Source organism: Rhinatrema bivittatum, chromosome 2 (genome assembly GCF_901001135.1).
Source record: "Rhinatrema bivittatum chromosome 2, aRhiBiv1.1, whole genome shotgun sequence".
NCBI classification, from domain to species: Eukaryota; Metazoa; Chordata; class Amphibia; order Gymnophiona; family Rhinatrematidae; genus Rhinatrema; species Rhinatrema bivittatum.
Window position 1 is genome coordinate 465,269,903 of NC_042616.1, and position 16,986 is coordinate 465,286,888.

The following is a 16,986-nucleotide window of genomic DNA, read 5'->3' on the forward strand; positions in this document are numbered from 1 at the left end:
CTTGCACCCCTCATGTTGTTTTGATATCTTGATGCCACTCTTTGTGCTGCTTGGCCCCTTTATCAGTGCCTTGGTTTTTTTTTCCTGCCACCTTGTCTGCTTCATGATGCCTTAGGATGCTGATGACATTTTTGCCTCTGGTGCTGCCAGCAAGGGTTCATGCCACAGATGCTGGTGCCCTCTTTTAGAGCCTTGAATGTTCTTCCCACACTATATTTCTTCTTTGCTCCTCTGACGGTGCCACAGACAACTCCTGCCAAGATAGTACCCCTTTGCCCATTTATGGAGCCTTAGGCTATTCATGCCACACTTTTAGTGTCAGTTTGCCATGGTAGTCTAGGTGCCTTGGAGCTCTTTTCTCCTTCTTATGATTTTTTTCTTTGAAACTTCATGAGAACTGACAAGAAAACACCAATTCTGGAGCTCAAAATAGGCTGCAATGCTTCCCCCTGTTAACTTTAATGGTAAATGATAAAATAAATAGAACATAAATATTAATTTTTTCTTTTTATTATGAAACTAATGAAACAAATTTAGGTCCCCATGAAAGAAACAAAAAAAAAAAAAAAGAAACTAATTTTTCTCTTCTGCACATCCCTACTGAATAGGACTACCCCACCTGAGGATACATCCTACTCGGCATAATAAAAATGCCAAGATACCAATAAATTTAATTAGAGGAAGATAACATGCAAATAAGAGAATGTGACGGTGCCTATCAGTTTAATCAATCTCCAAAACAAGTGAAAGTAGTTCCTATGCATGATGCATTGTTGGATTTCCAAAATAAAATGTGGAAAACATCATACATAATCCTATCAGCATCGAAAGATACAGATTCTAAATATAAATTTCAGAAACGACCAGGACAAAAGCTGAAAATAAATCACACGTCTCTAACAGTGGAATCAGCAATTTAAAAAAAACGTCAGAATGACCAGGATTTCTTCTACTCCATCTGGAAAAGATGCCAGAATCTTGGATATGACAAGGAAAAAGATGTTTCATTTTACTATGCTGACTGTACGCATAGGTGCACACCAGACGCAAATGGCCCAACTTCTCTTTAATAATGTCCAGAAACTGGAAGAATTCAACCCAACTTTGGTCTCAGACCAGCAAAATTCTTATACTCAGGTTGTGTCAGACAACTGTGCAAAACATAGGATTGCTTTGAAACAGCTTCTAGAACCTCTGCAATTGCAAAAGCTACAAGGCAGCTTGCATGGATTAAAGCATCAGGCCTCAGAGATGATATTCATGAAAAATTGGCAGATGCATCCTGTATGGGTGAAAATCTTTTTGGAGACTGCATGAAGGAGGCAGTAGAATATCTGAAGTAGCAAAAGATGGCTCTATAATCTTCTTCTCAAAGAACTAGTTCATCAGCTAGAAAATATAGGCTATATCAATACAGAAGACTGGGTTACTACTCACACAGAAGACAACTCAATTCCTACTATCAGACAATGACCAATTTATTAACAGCCAGTGTAGCAGTCGCAACAGCAGCCTTTCAGACCAAGGAACAGGGATAGAATCTAAAGTAGGCAATCACAACAGGCCTCACTGAGGGTCCCATCGAGGCCATCTTGTGTCTTTCCATGGGGGCCTACGGCCAGCATGTATGGGGGGGGGAGGGGTCCTGTAGGAGGGAAGATAGCTGTCTCAATGTTTCTGTGTGTTCCTTTAACTGAGACATAGCATCCTGCATTTTGGAACCGAATAAATTGTCTCCTAGGCAGGGGAGATCCACTAATTTATCCTGGACCTCTGGCTTGAGGTCCAAGGCCTTGAGCCAAGCCCACCTTCTGGCACTTAATGCCTGACGCAGCCACCCTTGAAGCCGTCTCAAAGCCATCGTAGGCAGCTCTGACCTCATGTTTTCCGGCTTCTAACCCTTTGTTGATGATAGCCTGTGTAGCCTCCTTATATTCAGTGGGAAGAGATGGAACAAATTCTTCAATTTGTTTCCATAGGTTTCTTTGGTACTGGGTAATGTAGAGGTGATAGGACGAGATCCTAGTATTCAACATTGCACCCTGAAAGACCTTACATCCTAGGGAGTCCAGAAACCTATGGTCCTTTCCTGGAGGATCTTGTGAGTGGACTCTAGTTCTTTTAGATCTTTTCTACGCTGATTCAATGACCACTGACTGGTGGGGGAGTTGTGATTTTTTGATATCCAGGAGTGGACTGTACTAAGTAGGTGGTATCCATCCTTTTATTTACTGCAGGAACAGAGCAGGGATGTTCCCAAAGGCGGTTGCAGCTGTAAGAGGACATCATGCATTGGAATTGTCACTACTTGCTTTGGAGGGTCAATGAATTGGAGCATCTCCAAGGTTTGTTGTCTAGCATCCTGCTCTGTAATTTAAAGGGAATGGAATCCGCCATTTCCTGTACAAATGTGGCGAAGGTAAGATCTTCAGGAGGAGATTGCTTTCTGGGATGTGGTGGTGGTGATGGGTCAGACATAAAGGCTTCTGATGAAGAGTCTGAGGCAGTGTCACTCCATGTATCGTATTCTGGAGTTTTTGGTGGTGGTACCGAAGATTTAGGTGGCGGAAGAAGGCCAGAAGGCCCTGGCAAAGGGTCATCAGGAGAAGAGTCTTCTTCCTGTGGATTAGCTGGCAAAGAGTCCAGTAAATCCTGATACCTTTTTTGTAATACAGCATATAGTGCTGCTTCTGAGGATCCTGGAGCCCCAGGAGGAAGTGGCACCGTTGATGAAGTCATTGGCATCGAGGATATCGGTGTCTTTGATGCTTGTTTAGTAGGTATCGATGCTGTTCCAGTTTTCCTTTGCGATGGTGCAAAGCTGACAATAGGCATCGAGATCGGAACCGATGAAGTCATATGTATCGATGTAGACTCCGAAAAAAGAGGAGGCATCGACATCGGTATCGATGGCGCAGTTGTCGATGGCATGGATGCCAGTGGCATCGGGGTTTTCCTCGGCATCGGGAGTAGTCCCGGCATCGGCGTTGTCGCCGGTACTGGTATTGTCACCGTCATCGGTTGCATCGGCAATGGTGACGTCACAGGCATAGAAGACGTCAACGGCATCAGTGGTATCGCCAGTAGTTGTTCCTTTATAGCCTGCATTACCGCTTCTTTAATGAATGCCGTCAAGTCTTGTGATACAGGTGGTCCACTTGGTGCCGATGGAGGCAGAGACAATATCACCTGCGATGGTGTAGGTTCCACCGAGGGAGGCCTAGGTGACGGCGAGGTCTCTTTGTGGTTCGGACGTTTACCGCTCGGTTCCTCCTGGGAGGGAACCGACGGAGATGTCGAGGCATGACGATGCCGATGTTTATGTTTAGGCCTTACCTCGGTCTCCGATCTCACAGATACCGTCGAAAGTGTTGGCGATGTTTTGTCTCCGGAACCATCCAGTTTACGTTTCCTTCAGCAGGATTTTCTTGGTAACTCCTGCTGGTGAAGATTTAGTCGAAGTAGAAGGTGAAGGAATTAGTTGCAGGTGAAAAAGTTTTCAATTTTTTCCTGCTACAGTTTTCTTCCTTTCGGTGTCATTTCCTGACAGGATGAACTATCATGGTTTTGGCCCAAACAGACAACACATTCGAGGTGCGGGTCTGTGACCGACATGGTCCGGTTACAGGTCGGGCATTTTTTAAAACCCGAGGCCATGGTATTATCGACAGCCGTCGATGAAAACGGTGTTTTGAGAGAAAAAAAAAATTATTAGCGTTTTAAATTAGAAACACTATGAATATCTCACCAGCAGACGAGATACAGTGTGAGTGAGATCCCGTGAGGGAGAGAAAAATGTTTAAGAATGACTTTTCAGTCAGAACTGAGTATAAAACTCAGAAGGCTCCTATCCCCACGATGCTTACAGCAGCGTGGAAAAATGAAGACTGGAGTGAGACCCCTGCGGCAGAGAATATCATGGCATGCTGGGCATTCTCAGTGGCCTCACAGTGCCAGTCAAAAGTTTCTAGAAACTTTGACAGAAAGTTTTCCCGCATTAGGGCTCCATCAGTGACGTCAATCATGTGTGAGGACTAGCATCCTGCTTGTCCTGGGATAAACACTATAACCACAGTAATAGAAAAACACTGGAATCATGACCCAAACAGTATTATAGAGAACAAAGAAGTTGTCATCACCTGGCATTCCTATTCTAACTGACAAAAAACTCAATTATAGAAAACCAGACATTGTAGAAAAGGCTCTTGAACCATTTTCATTAGCTATACACAATGAGGCCAATGTACTAAAGTCCGCTAATGCTTTGGCAAGGGTAACATACTTAAAGCACTGTTAATGTGCACAATTTAGTTTACATGTGGATTAGCTCATAAAAGTTAATGCAAAAGATTTTGGATAAATTTGAGTACTATTACTGTTGTTGGATCAGGCATAATAGCTTCATTTCTTTGCTATTATAGAATAACCTTATGTTTTAACACTCGTATCTTTTACCTGTATTTACATTGATGCTTATTGCTCACTTTAATTGTGATACAAGCTGTTATCATATTGTTTATTTCTTGAACCACTCAATAAAAAAGTTTTAAATTAAAAAAAAATGTTAATGCAAAAACCTGGGCTAACGAGGTACAAAACTATAGAAAACAGTTCATCATCAGTGCATAGAAAAACAACATGTATTTCTATGTAGCTACAAAATAAAAATATTTAGCAAAAAAAATAAACATGCAAAAGTGAACACAGACCCATTAATGCAAAAAACTTAACTACATTTCGGAGAGGGGTACATCGGTGTCAATATATATATATAAATTAATTAGACCTCTCTGAAGTGTAGTTAAGTTTTTTGCATATATTAATATATATATATATAGATTGCTAGATATATCTATACAAACACACACATACATACATATATGCACCCCAGGATTTTATAAGCCATCGGCCCACAACACAGCTCTATAGGTTTTCCTCACTTCTGTTTTTCAACAGTCCTAAAGTAAAAAGAACTGTACCTCTGTAGCATCTGCACACGGCTTCTTAAAATTATACAGCTCCAGCAAGAGTCCATATTCTTCCTTAAAAACAAATCATGGAAAATAAGCTAATTTAACTGGTTTTAAATGAAATAAAATAGAACATTGCAACTTGGGGACTGACTAGTTTAAAAATGTAATACCAGAGGCAAATGAAGTCAGTAAAATCACAATATAAAGATTTCTACTTAAGACACTAATATCAAGCATGCCATATCACAATCCCCTTTAAAGAAAATATTTTGAAAACACAGAAAAGAATGGAGAAATTGCAAGAGCTGCTCAGAATTTTTAAAAAATGGCTAAAATAATACTACAGCAGTACAAATAAAATATTAAGTGTCCAGTATTTGCAAAACTGCCTGTTTAAGCTGTCAATTCACAAAGTATAATAGCTGACACAGGGCTTTCATGCACACATGGTTTAGCCAGATATTTCTATCTAGGTTAGGCCCCGACATTAAGAGTGGCATGGTACTATAACTACACACATGGTACTGGATGGGTATCAACATGCTGGTTTTATAACAAGGTGTAATTTGAGTGCTTGTATGGAAATCCAGGCACAATTTTGTTACTGGATTTTAAAAAGAGGGGATATAGAGCTGTGTGGGTAAATTCATATAATTTGAGGCCAGAAAGGAAGAATGCTGTTTGGGAAGGCTGGGCAAATAAAAAACAAATGGATTGAAATGTTGAGTAGAGGCTGCATGGCAGGCCAAAAAAAATGGCAAAATAGATAATATACATACACCTACTGTACCTGAATGCAACTTGTCTTCAGCTACCAATGAAAAGGTGTGAACTGAATCTAAATAAATAAATATAATGAAGCTATTGGGGCTGGCTTAGTTCCACACCATGAAATGCATTAGCAGCCTTATTACAATATTTATGAACCCCATTATAGTTTTTCTGATATGCAAACTCACTTGGGTTACATTAGTCCTCCTATCAAAAAAGGCAAGGAAACCACACTGGACATGTGTAGGACGGGATAAACAGGAATGTTGAATCTGGACCAAGTTATATGGTTTAGTGTAATATTTACTAAATATTGGGAATTTCTTAATATTTTTCCTGATTGACTAAGGAGCAGTCACAGAAATGCTGCTGATCCGGGGCACCAGCAGATAAGCCTCCTTCCAGAATGTATGCTCCGACATCTCATTCTTGCTGATCTAGTGGTTGCAAAAGGGCTCAGAACCCACATACTTTTACATGCAGGGGAAAAGGAGAGGAGGGAAAAATACAAGCAGAGAGTTCATTTTGAAATGTCCATATATACTGTGCACCTGCGTTAGAACAGTGCTCCCCAGTAGCTACACATTTTCAGAGGGAAGCTCCAGAGTTTCCCTCTGAAAATAATCTTGCGTGTACTTGTGGACCTGCAAGTTAGGCACAAGGTGGGAAAATTGCCCTGTGTACTAACTTGACTCTTCATGAGTGCTGTACGGACTGTTTAATGATGGCCCAATGTGAAGAACAGCAAGTAATTTAACTTCTTCTACTTTCAGTTGCAGTATACCATGCAATTCTCTGGCTGGACAAGACAGGCTACCAGACTCGGGAATTTGCTAAAGAGGCTACAAAAAAATAGTTTTATTTTAATTTAAAATGTTGGTCTCCTGTACCTTTCTTCCATTGGGTTAGTGGTGTGCAAGTCTGACTGCTGAGTACAAAAGCAGGAATCTGGATAAAAGTACAGGGAATCTATGTATGAAAGTGAATGGACATGAAGTCTGAGAGACGGGGAGTGCCATATAGGAAAAATGAATGTGTCAGCATGCATGCGTGACAGGAACAGGAAGGGTCTGGCCAATCTGCTTTGATAAGACAAATACTGCAATGTCTCTTTGACGACATCAATAAATTGTTCTAAAATTACAAGCCTTTTAAATGGCTTTCCTGATGCTTTTTCCTAATCCCTTTCAACAAAACAGGCTAGAGTAAAAGGAAAGAGGCATGGGCTGACTTCCATGATTTTCTATGGGAGAAAAAGGAAATGAAAAACACATTTCCTCTCACGGGAAACAATGAGTCTTACTCAGGCAAAAGGAAGGCTGGTTGAACTTACCTCTTCTCCAGGCAGGAATGCATATATTCAAGGTGGAGGTAAATATAACTTACGGGGTAGATATTCAGAAAAAAAGTTATCCATCTAAATAGCTTAGCCGCGATATTCGTCTAGAATTCAGCTGGATACGAGGGGTGCAGTCCTGGGGCGAGCAGAGTTAGCCAGTGAAACTAAATGGCTAACTCCAGCCGTGCTGCAGGCAGGTATAAAATTAGCCGGATATATATATCCGGTTACATTTTAAAATAGCCAGGTATATTCAGCAGTGCTGCCACACCACTGAATATCCCGGTTAAGTTAGCCGGATAGATGTATCTAGCTAACTTATCTATACGCTCAGCAGCTGAATATGGATCTCTACATAATTAGGTGGGTGAATAACCCTTTGTAGGTGGCTCCAGAGGTGGAATGGAAGCTGATAATGGAGCATCTATGGTTGTTCCACTTCATGCATTTTCCAATTATCATTTTTTTAGGCTCATCTGAATAATTTTTTTTTGACTGTTCCAAAACAAAATGAATATGGCTGAACTCTCCCTTTCATCAGGAAAATCCACTATTCAGCCATTATTCGCCTAGTGGATTTCCAAACCTCCAAAGGTGAATCATCCTCACTGTTTTCGTATGCACATCAGAGAAGAGAAAGAATATCATGAAAAAAGTTATATTGGTTTCAACAGTATGCAGGAATTATGGATAAATCAACCTTATTCAATCTTATATAACTGACATTTCTAACTTCTTTGTTCAAAAATATTGCATGATCACAATGTAGAGTTTCAAGTATCACCAATCAGGTTGGGTTGTCTCAATAAATATCACAGAAGGAAATCCCTCCCCCAAAATATTGTAATCACTCCTTGGTCTCAAAGCATTTCATATACAAAGTCAGTGGAACAGCAGTCAGTGCTGTGAAAAAAAGTAGCAAATTCTAAACAAAAAACAACATTACATCAGTATTTATTCAGCAGGGAAGCAACAGCTTTAATAAACTGCAGCCTACCAACTTATTTTCTTCCATGTAAGCACCTTTAAAATAAGAGCATGGCAAGATTTGGTTTAAAAATATTTTCCTTTCAACTTGGGGGATTATTATAGTCACGCAGACTATTCATACATTATCCGGCTAGAAAAGTTAGCTGGATAAACATATCCAGCTGGATAAACATATCCAGCTAACTTAGCCGGGATATTCAGCAGCGCGGTTGCACCACTGAACCACCCAGATAACTTCAAGTTAGCCGGTTAAGTTCATCCAACTAACTTTACACCTACTCAACAGTAGGTCTAACTTATGTGGCTAACTTAGCTGGATAAGTCTGAATATCACCACTTATCCCGCCCACTACGTAGCTGGGTAAATAGTTATCTGGCCAAGTAGCAGTCACTGAACATGGCTGGATACTGATATGCTGCCACTTAGCCAGGATAAGTCCCAACTTATCCAGCTAAGTGACACTGAATATCGGGCCCATGAGAATTAAAGTTTAACTAAAGTCTGGATTGCAAGTGCTAATTTTGTCTTGGCAGCTCCGATTTTCATTCTGCAGTTTCATGACATTTCCAATAAGATGAAATTTTAACTTACCTATTAATTTCATTTGCTTTGGACCTTCCAGACCAATCCAAACAAGTGGGTTATGTCCTCCCACGAGCAGAGGGAGACAGAGAAAATAAGCTCAAAGTTGACTTCACTAACCCTATAGGGATCTGGTGCTGCCTTCAGCTTTTCAGTTTCCAATGCCAAAGCTAAGACAACTGAACGCAATTGCAGGTTTTGGTTTCCAAATTGCCACCACAAACAAAACCTGTTGCAGTGTCATTAACCCAAGAATTAGTTAATCCTTACACCAAGGTCATGATTAGGCCAACTACCTTCAGAGTGAGAAACAATGCACTTGTTAATTTTCTGAACTTGCTAGACAGAGCCCTTGATTGTTGTGGCTTTCCTGGGTATGTTCTGGACTGGTCTGGCAGGACTAAAGAAAAGAAAATTAAAAGGTAAGTTTAAATTTCATCTTATCATCATTGCATGACCAGTTCAAACATGTGGGATGCAACAAATCTCCACCCAGACCAGGTGGGAGGAAGCCACAATAGCTCTCAGGACTCTTAAGAAAATGCCATACTGGGTCAGACCAAGGGTCCATGAAGCCCAGCATCCGGTTTCCAACAGTGGCCAATCCAGGCCATAAGAACCTGTCAAGTCCCCAAAAACTAAGTCTATTCCATGTTATCAACATCTTGCATCTTTCATGGGCTACACACACACACACACACACACACACACACACGGCAACGGATATCATTTTTCCATAGCTCTGCCAACCTTCAAACCTGTGTCTGGAGATTCCCACTCCCAGAACACCAGCTTCTTTACGGATTTGTGAAACAGAAAAGCTTTCACTGGACCTCTTAAGCCCTACAATGTCTGGGTCTATTTCTTCATGATCAGATTCATCTCTCAGTTCTTGATTCCCAGTTCCTTAAGAATGTATGGCATTAGGGGCCCCACTTCTTCTCTATAGAATAGGCAAACCACCTTTCCACCGTAGAGGGCTGATCCGCTACTCATCCAGATCCTGAGGGTCTGGAGATGGGTCTATCAGTGGAGGATCCTCTGCCCGCAGGTTTCCAACTTCCGAGTCTTCTGAAGGCTCATCTGCATCCACTCAATGAGAGCCCTGATCCAGGACTCACCAAATCCTGGTCGCCTCCCTATCCTGTGATCTTCTGGATCTCTTAATAGGGCAAGGTTCCTGTGACCCCCTCGGGCCTTGAAGGGCAGCATATCGGCCTTCCTGGCAAGATACACCTTATGTAAAAAGCAGCACAAAATCTGGGGAATATTCAGCCAGATTGTCTGAATCTTGACCCTGGAGGCCTTCATCCTCCTCAGACAGAGGTTCCCGGAAGCCCCAGGCCTCTGCGAGCCTCCTGTTGGCCAGAGACAGCGATGGAGGAAGGGCTCCCTTCCTTTCCTGCCTTTTCAGCTGAAGCAGCAAAAGAAGCTAAAATGGCCGCCTTTCCCGCTGAAACAAGGAAGGGTCCTCAGCTGCATCGGCACTTCCCACAGTCTCCGCAGACATCCAATGCCTGCCCAAAGCTTTCTATGGTCTCCCCGAACTACCCTCTCCCCCAGAGAGGCATCGGGAGCAAGTTCCATCGTGCAAGAGACTCTGGCGTGCCTCTCCACAAGCTGTGCACAGACTGCCGCGCGGCACGGCTGCTATTGAGCTGCTCGTGTACAAATGACCGCCGGTAAAAGGAGGATTAGGAATGGCGAGCAGGTCCTTGTCGAACAGCCTGCAAACCGCTGTTCCACACCAACAATCGTCGCTCAACACCAACACACAGAAAGGAAGGAAAACAAAAAGCAACCCCTTTCTTCTTCTTTTTAAAAATTTTTTTAAAATAAACTTTAAGAACAACAAAGCTAAGAAATCACTTCCCTGAAGCAGGCTGTTTACTCCACACGTCGTCCGGGGGGGGGGGGGGGGGGGGGGGAGAAGAGGGAACTGGCACCACCAATTATCTCCCCCCTCGGCAGTGAAAAGGACCGAGACCGAAAAGGACTTCCAATCCCCCCACTCATCCACTCCTCTACCAGAAAGGATGGCCCTACAGGACCTATCAACCTTCTGGGAGAAACTCTTCACCTAATCTTTCTATACCCTTTTTTGCTTTTTTTTAATACTCCTCAGACTGCAGGTTTTGCACCACCACCATCTGCTAGAGACAGAGAAATACTGGCGGACTGCAGGTGGCACACCAGTGATATGCCAGCATCAGCAAGACTCTCTCTATCTGCTGAAAGGGAGACAAAACCCAGGAGTCTGGACTGATCTGGGTACGTGCAGGGAACTGGACTGTTAGATGATCAAGAGGTAAAAGGTTCACTTAGGGAAGACAAGACCATAGCAAGAGACTAAATTAATTATTTGCATTGGTGTTTACAGAGGAAGATGTAACACATGCTAGAAATGATATTTAAAGGTGACCATTCAGAGGAACTGAAACAAATCTCAGTGAATGTGGAAGATGTAATTGGGCAAACTGACAAACTAAAGATTGGCAAATCACCTAGATCTGATGGCATACATCCCAGAGTACTGAAAGATCTGAAAAATGAAACTGCATACCTACTATTTGTAATTTGTAAACTATCATTAAAATAGTCTACAATACCTGAAGATTGAAGGGTTGCCAACATAACATCAATTTTTAAAAAAGGTTCCAGGGGTGATCTAGGAAACGACAGACCAATGAACCTCACATGAGTACTGGGCAAAATGGGAGAATCTATCATAAAGAACAAAATTACTGAACATATGCTGTAGATAATCATAGTTTAATGGAACAAAACCAACATGGATTTAGCTAAGAGAAGTATTGCCTCACCAATATGCTACAATTTTATGAAGACGTAAAGAAACAGGTAGATAAAGGTGAGCCAGTTAATATAGTGTATCTGGATTTCCAGAAAGCTTTTGACAAAGTTTCTCATAAGAAAATTCTGAGGAAATTAAATCGTCAAGGGCTAGGAGTTAATATCCTCTTGTGGATTGGGAAGTGGTTAAAATAAAGAAAACAGAGTTAGGCTAATGGAGAAAGGTGGCTAGTGGAGTACTCCAGGGATCTGTTCTGGGAACACTGCTTTTTATATATTTATAAATGATCTGGAAATGGGAAAAATGAGTGAAGGGTTCAAATTTGCAGATGAAATATTATTATTTAAAGCTGTTAAATCACAAGAGGATTGTTGAAAATTGCAAGAGGTCATTGGAAGACTGGGCATCCAAATGGCAGACGATATTTAATGTGGACTGGTGCAAAGTGATGCACATAGGGAAGAGCATCCCAAATTATAGCTACACAATGCAAGGTACCACACATTGGGACTCACCACCCAGGAAAAGAATCTAGGCATCATTGTGGATAATATGTTGAAATCCTCTGCTCGGTGCATGGCAGCAGCCAAGAAAAGCAAATTGAGAATAAAATAAAAAATATCATAAGGAAGCTGTATCACTCCAAGGTGTAACTGCATCTTGAGTATTGTGTGCAATTCTGGTCACTGCATCTCAAAAAAAGATATAGCAGAAATAAAAAAAAAAAAGGTACATAGAAGGGTGACCACAATGATAAAGGGAATGGAACGATTCCCCTAGGAGGAAAGTCTCAAGAGATCAGGGCTCTTCAGCTTTGAGAAGAGACAGCTGAGGGGAGATATGATAGAGGTCTATAAAATAATGAGCGGAATGCAATGAGTGAACACAAATCGGTTATTTACTCATACAAAAAGTACAAAGACTAGAAGACATGCAATTAGGTTACTAAATAGTACATTTAAAACAAACAGAAGAAAATATGTTTTTCCTCAATGCATAATTAAGATCTGGAATTCATTGCAGAGCATGTGGTGGAAGCTGTTCGTTTAGCTGCATTTTAAAAAAGGTTTGGACAAGTTCCTGGAGGAAAAGTCCATAAACCATTATTAAAGTGGACTTGGGGGAAATCTACTGCTTAACCCTGGGATAAGCAGCATGGAATCTATCTTTTGAGATCCTGCCAGGTACTTGTGATCTGGACCGGTCACTGTTGGAAACAGGATACTGTGCTTGATGCAACTTGGTCTGACCCAGGATGGCTAATCTTTTATTTATTTTATTTAAGCATTTTATATACCGTCATTGCAAAATAAAGATCACAACTATTTACAAAATCAACATTCACATTAAAGGTCCACATAACATCAGAACATGTGGCATTCACACTATAGGTCCACACAGTATCAGACATTTGACATTCACATTATAAGTTAACATAACATCAATAGTAAATCATGATGAATTAGTTCCGTTTAGGTTATCTTATGTTCTTACATTCTTATGTACCATTTAAGTAGGCAGCTCCAGTTGAAACCTACTCCTACCTAATCTGGGATAGAAAACCTGATTGCATAGTTTTGTGTCTACGGATGTCACATGGAAGCAGGGCTCTCTGCAAGTACCCCATGAGAGAACTCACCCACTGAACTAGCAACAAGGTTGCCGCCATGGACTTCCACATATGAAGATAACTCCATACAGAGGACCTCCTTGTGTGCCTCAAAGAATGCAACTATGCTTACAGCCTCTGTACCATCAACAACACTTGGCCTTAAATAGTGTCACAATCAGCCTCCAGATCAATCAAACCAGGGGAGGCCAACTTCGGTCCTCAAGAGCCACAAACAGGCTTGGTTTTCGGGATATCCACAATGCATATGCATATAATAGATTTGCATACAATGGAGGCAGTACATGCAAATCTATCTCATGCATATGCATTGTGGTTATCCCAAAAACCTGGCCTGTTTGTGGCTCTTGAGGACTGGAGTTGTCCACCCCTGAACTAAACCTCATTGGTAGCCAAGTCATTCTCCTGGGTTGACTGACTTGACTAATCAATCAGGTTAGATAAGGCTGAACCAGGAGAGCTTCTCACTGTAAGAAAATTCTGGGGGCAGTGGTCAACCAAAAGAGAAGACCTGAAATTAAAAATGACAGCACAGAGAAAAGGAGAAACGTCTGAAAGCCCTCTCATAAGAGAATATGCTGATAAGTTTCTGTCAAACTCATGGCTGCTAAAAACTTTGTCTGGTCGCACCGTTAAAAGAGCTGGAACTTGTCTTGAATCAGTGGTGTGGCAAAGGTGAGAGACAGAAGTTTAGTCTCTGAACCACCTAATGGCTCTACTAAAACAGATCTAGAGGTCTCCATAACTGATAGAGGACCCTGTTCTGAAGTGAGAAACTTTGTTGATTTCTGTCAGATCCAAAATAAGTTGAAAGATTCCTTTTTTCTTTTGAAAACCACTTAATAGATGGAATACCACCATCAATCCCATTGTGCCAGAGGCACCAAAACTACTGCTCTGATGTCCAGCCGGCAATTGAGTTCAACCTGAAATGCCTCTTGCATCAGAGAGGAAAGACAAGAAGAAAGCATAAAAGTATCTGAGTACTGACAGGCAAGCTCTAAGGTACAGCCACCCTAAATGGCATAAGACCCACTGGTCTGTTATAATTTGGGCAAATATCTGGATAACCGACCACTTATTCTTTGCTCCAGAGACTGGTCCCCTACTCCTTCACTGGGAGCTCATGGAAGTCGTGTACTTTACAAACTCTCAGCATTTTGCTTTCTCGGAGCTTCAAAAGGACTGAAATCTACCACATGACCCAGACCTCTGTCACCGCAAAGGTTTCCAGAAGGCAACTGACAGGATGCTGCTTGCTGTTTATCCTCTGGGAGCCTGAGAACTTTAGATTTTCCCCAGGCTGTGACCCTCTTCTCTAGGTCCTCACCGAATAGAAGTCTGATCAAGACGGGACACTTGGTCAGCTGACTCACAGAAGATGAATCCGCAGACCAACTCTGCAGACACACAAATATCTGGTCACTATATTAAGAAGCCATGCTCCTAGTGAGGTATGAACTAATCAAAGATGTATCCAGCCCTTCGGTTCCAGCTGCGCTGCATTCTCCAAATTTGAAACTGCTTTCCTGCAAAGCCTCCTGCATAGGAAGAGACAAGCGTAAACTTGCTCTAGTTACAACTCAATTACACGCTGCCATCTGAAGAAATATACTAGCCATCTCAGGCCTGCTTGAGAACTGCCTCTATTCTTTTCCATCCTGGGTATCTTAGAATCTCGCTCCACCCTCCACAAGAATCGTGATTAACATCACACAAGCTAGTGCATCTAACTCAGGAAAACTTAGGACTCCTGTTTCTTGGGAGATAAGGAAAGACAGTCTTGCCTATTTTTTTTTCAGTGAGCAAACCCCTTTAAAACTGGCTTTAGGAGAATTCCATTCTAAAATAACCAAAAAATCCTTGTCTCACCTAAGCAACAGAAAACCCTCACTAGCTTCCGGGTACTAGTCAAAATGGGATCTAAGATTTCGGAATTTCCTCCATTGCTCCCTCAGAAATTTTTTGCACATTCAAGGAATGAGAAATTAAGGAGAACAGCTCTTCTGCATGAAACAGAAGAAATGTCTTCCCCTTCAGGGGAGTATTCCACATCCTCTCACTGCCCCACTCTCACTCTCCTTTAAGCCACTTAGGCCCAGGGAGAATCACTGGCCTAGAAGGCTATTTATCTTACCTTCTCTTCCTCAAATCTAAGGGTTGCTCCCATCTTGGCAGGGTGCTGACCTGCTGCAGTTCACACCCGCCCAATCCCTGCCTACTCATAAGCCTGGCAGAATGCATTCACTGTAACTTGGATGCAACGTCGTGCCTCCCTCTTTTTACAGCAATACTGAAAGTCAGCAGCGTCAGCGAGAGGGGAGAGAGATCTCAGACCCCTTACCGAGTCCAAATCTGGCACACCACCACCATAGGGAGGCAGTCCAAGGAAAAAGCTGTGCTGCAAACATTTTTTTTTTGTAAAAAACTACTGCCTCCCTCTTGCTTTTGCAGAATAGAGGGAGGGTGCACGGTCAGTAGCTCCTGCTGCCAGATCCACCAAGGAAAAAAATGACCTGGCGCTTGACCCATTGGTGCAGGAAATCAGATCCACCTGAGAATTTCCAAGGTGGAAGGGAGAATTAGTCTCACAAGGATCAACACTCAGAGCGCGCCCCCCCAAGATTCAGCCTATGCCTCCCCAGTAACCTGGGTCTAAAGCCTTCCTGGAAGTGGCCTACATATAGCTGCAGCACCAGTTCACACATCTACACAATCTGCTGGAGACAGAGAAATATGGAAGTGCTGAAAGTAGCACCAGACCCCTATAGGGAAAACGAAGCCAGCTTTGATCTTACTTTCTCGGTCTCCATCTGTCGGCACGTGGGACATAACTCACTTGTTTGGACTGGTCTGGCATGGACAATAAGGAATTACATTTTTAATCTGGACTTATTTTTGTAGTTTTGTGCAATATAGAATCAAACAGGAAAAGTATGCAATAATCAGCAGCAGCAGTAGTAAATTTGACCAAGACACCGAAAGACTCACCCTATAAACCAGGCACACAAAGGAGGCAGATGACTGTGGCCAATTGAAGGGCTAAAAAGTATACTGCTCACACATAATATTAAAATATATATATATACTACATCTCCGCAATTAAAGGATGGATCTTACATCTCTGGAGCTACGTGGTGGAGAGCATTTGGCTGGTACCTTGGAGTAACATACCCCATCTTCTAAATGATTTTGTTCCCACAGTTTTGGGTCTATAGGATGATCTCTGCAATGGTGAATAAGCGCTGCCCTACAATCTGCATCAAATGTGAACATTATGTCCAGCATTCAAGGGCATTTTCATTTCAGTTTAGTATATACATATATAGATTTAGTTTTACCTGGGTGTACATTTCTTTGAAAGGATTCTTAACCGAAAAGAAATCTAAGTCAATGTCTAGAACGTAGGCATCGCCCTTCTGCAGAACTTGTAGAACATCCTGGATAAGTTCCTCTGCACCTTCATGTCTCTGACCTTCAGGGGAACACAACGTAGCAGATTCTCTGCAAGCTTCCATCTGGTCTGGTGAACCCGTCCTTGCTTTTGACATTTCGCCCCCCAAGTCCATGTCTTCACGGGAGGGAATACAATGTCTCTCCGGGGACGTGGCGTCTTTAGTGTGCAATGCAGAAGCTGAATTCTGCTCCAGTCTCAGTTTCTTAGCAGTGGACTCCCCATTTCCTGTATTTGGACTGTGCGGGTCTTCAAAGGGGGTCACCGTAATCACATTCAGATGTAAAGGCTTTCTGTTCACGAGCTGATTTTCAGGAACATAGAGCCCATCACTTAGAAAGTAATCATCTGTACTTGTTACCCTAGATTGGATAAGACGTGATATAAATATAACCGTTTAGGAATAACATCCACTGTCTTCAATTAAACTTGGC

The 16,986-nt window shown here is 42.1% G+C and overlaps 1 protein-coding gene across 4 annotated transcripts in view; it reads right to left on the reverse strand.

Annotated features, from left to right (window-relative positions):
* Nucleotides 1-16,986, reverse strand: part of C2H5orf22 (chromosome 2 C5orf22 homolog) — an 84,153-nt gene that overhangs the window by 30,798 nt on the left and 36,369 nt on the right. For all 4 annotated transcript variants that reach the window (XM_029590502.1, XM_029590499.1, XM_029590500.1 and 1 more), the window contains exons 4-5: nt 16,440-16,914; nt 4,980-5,042 (exon numbers count right to left, since the gene is read on the reverse strand). In XM_029590502.1, coding sequence (XP_029446362.1) covers nt 4,980-5,042; nt 16,440-16,914 — 538 coding nt within the window. The remainder of the gene's footprint in view (nt 1-4,979; nt 5,043-16,439; nt 16,915-16,986) is intronic.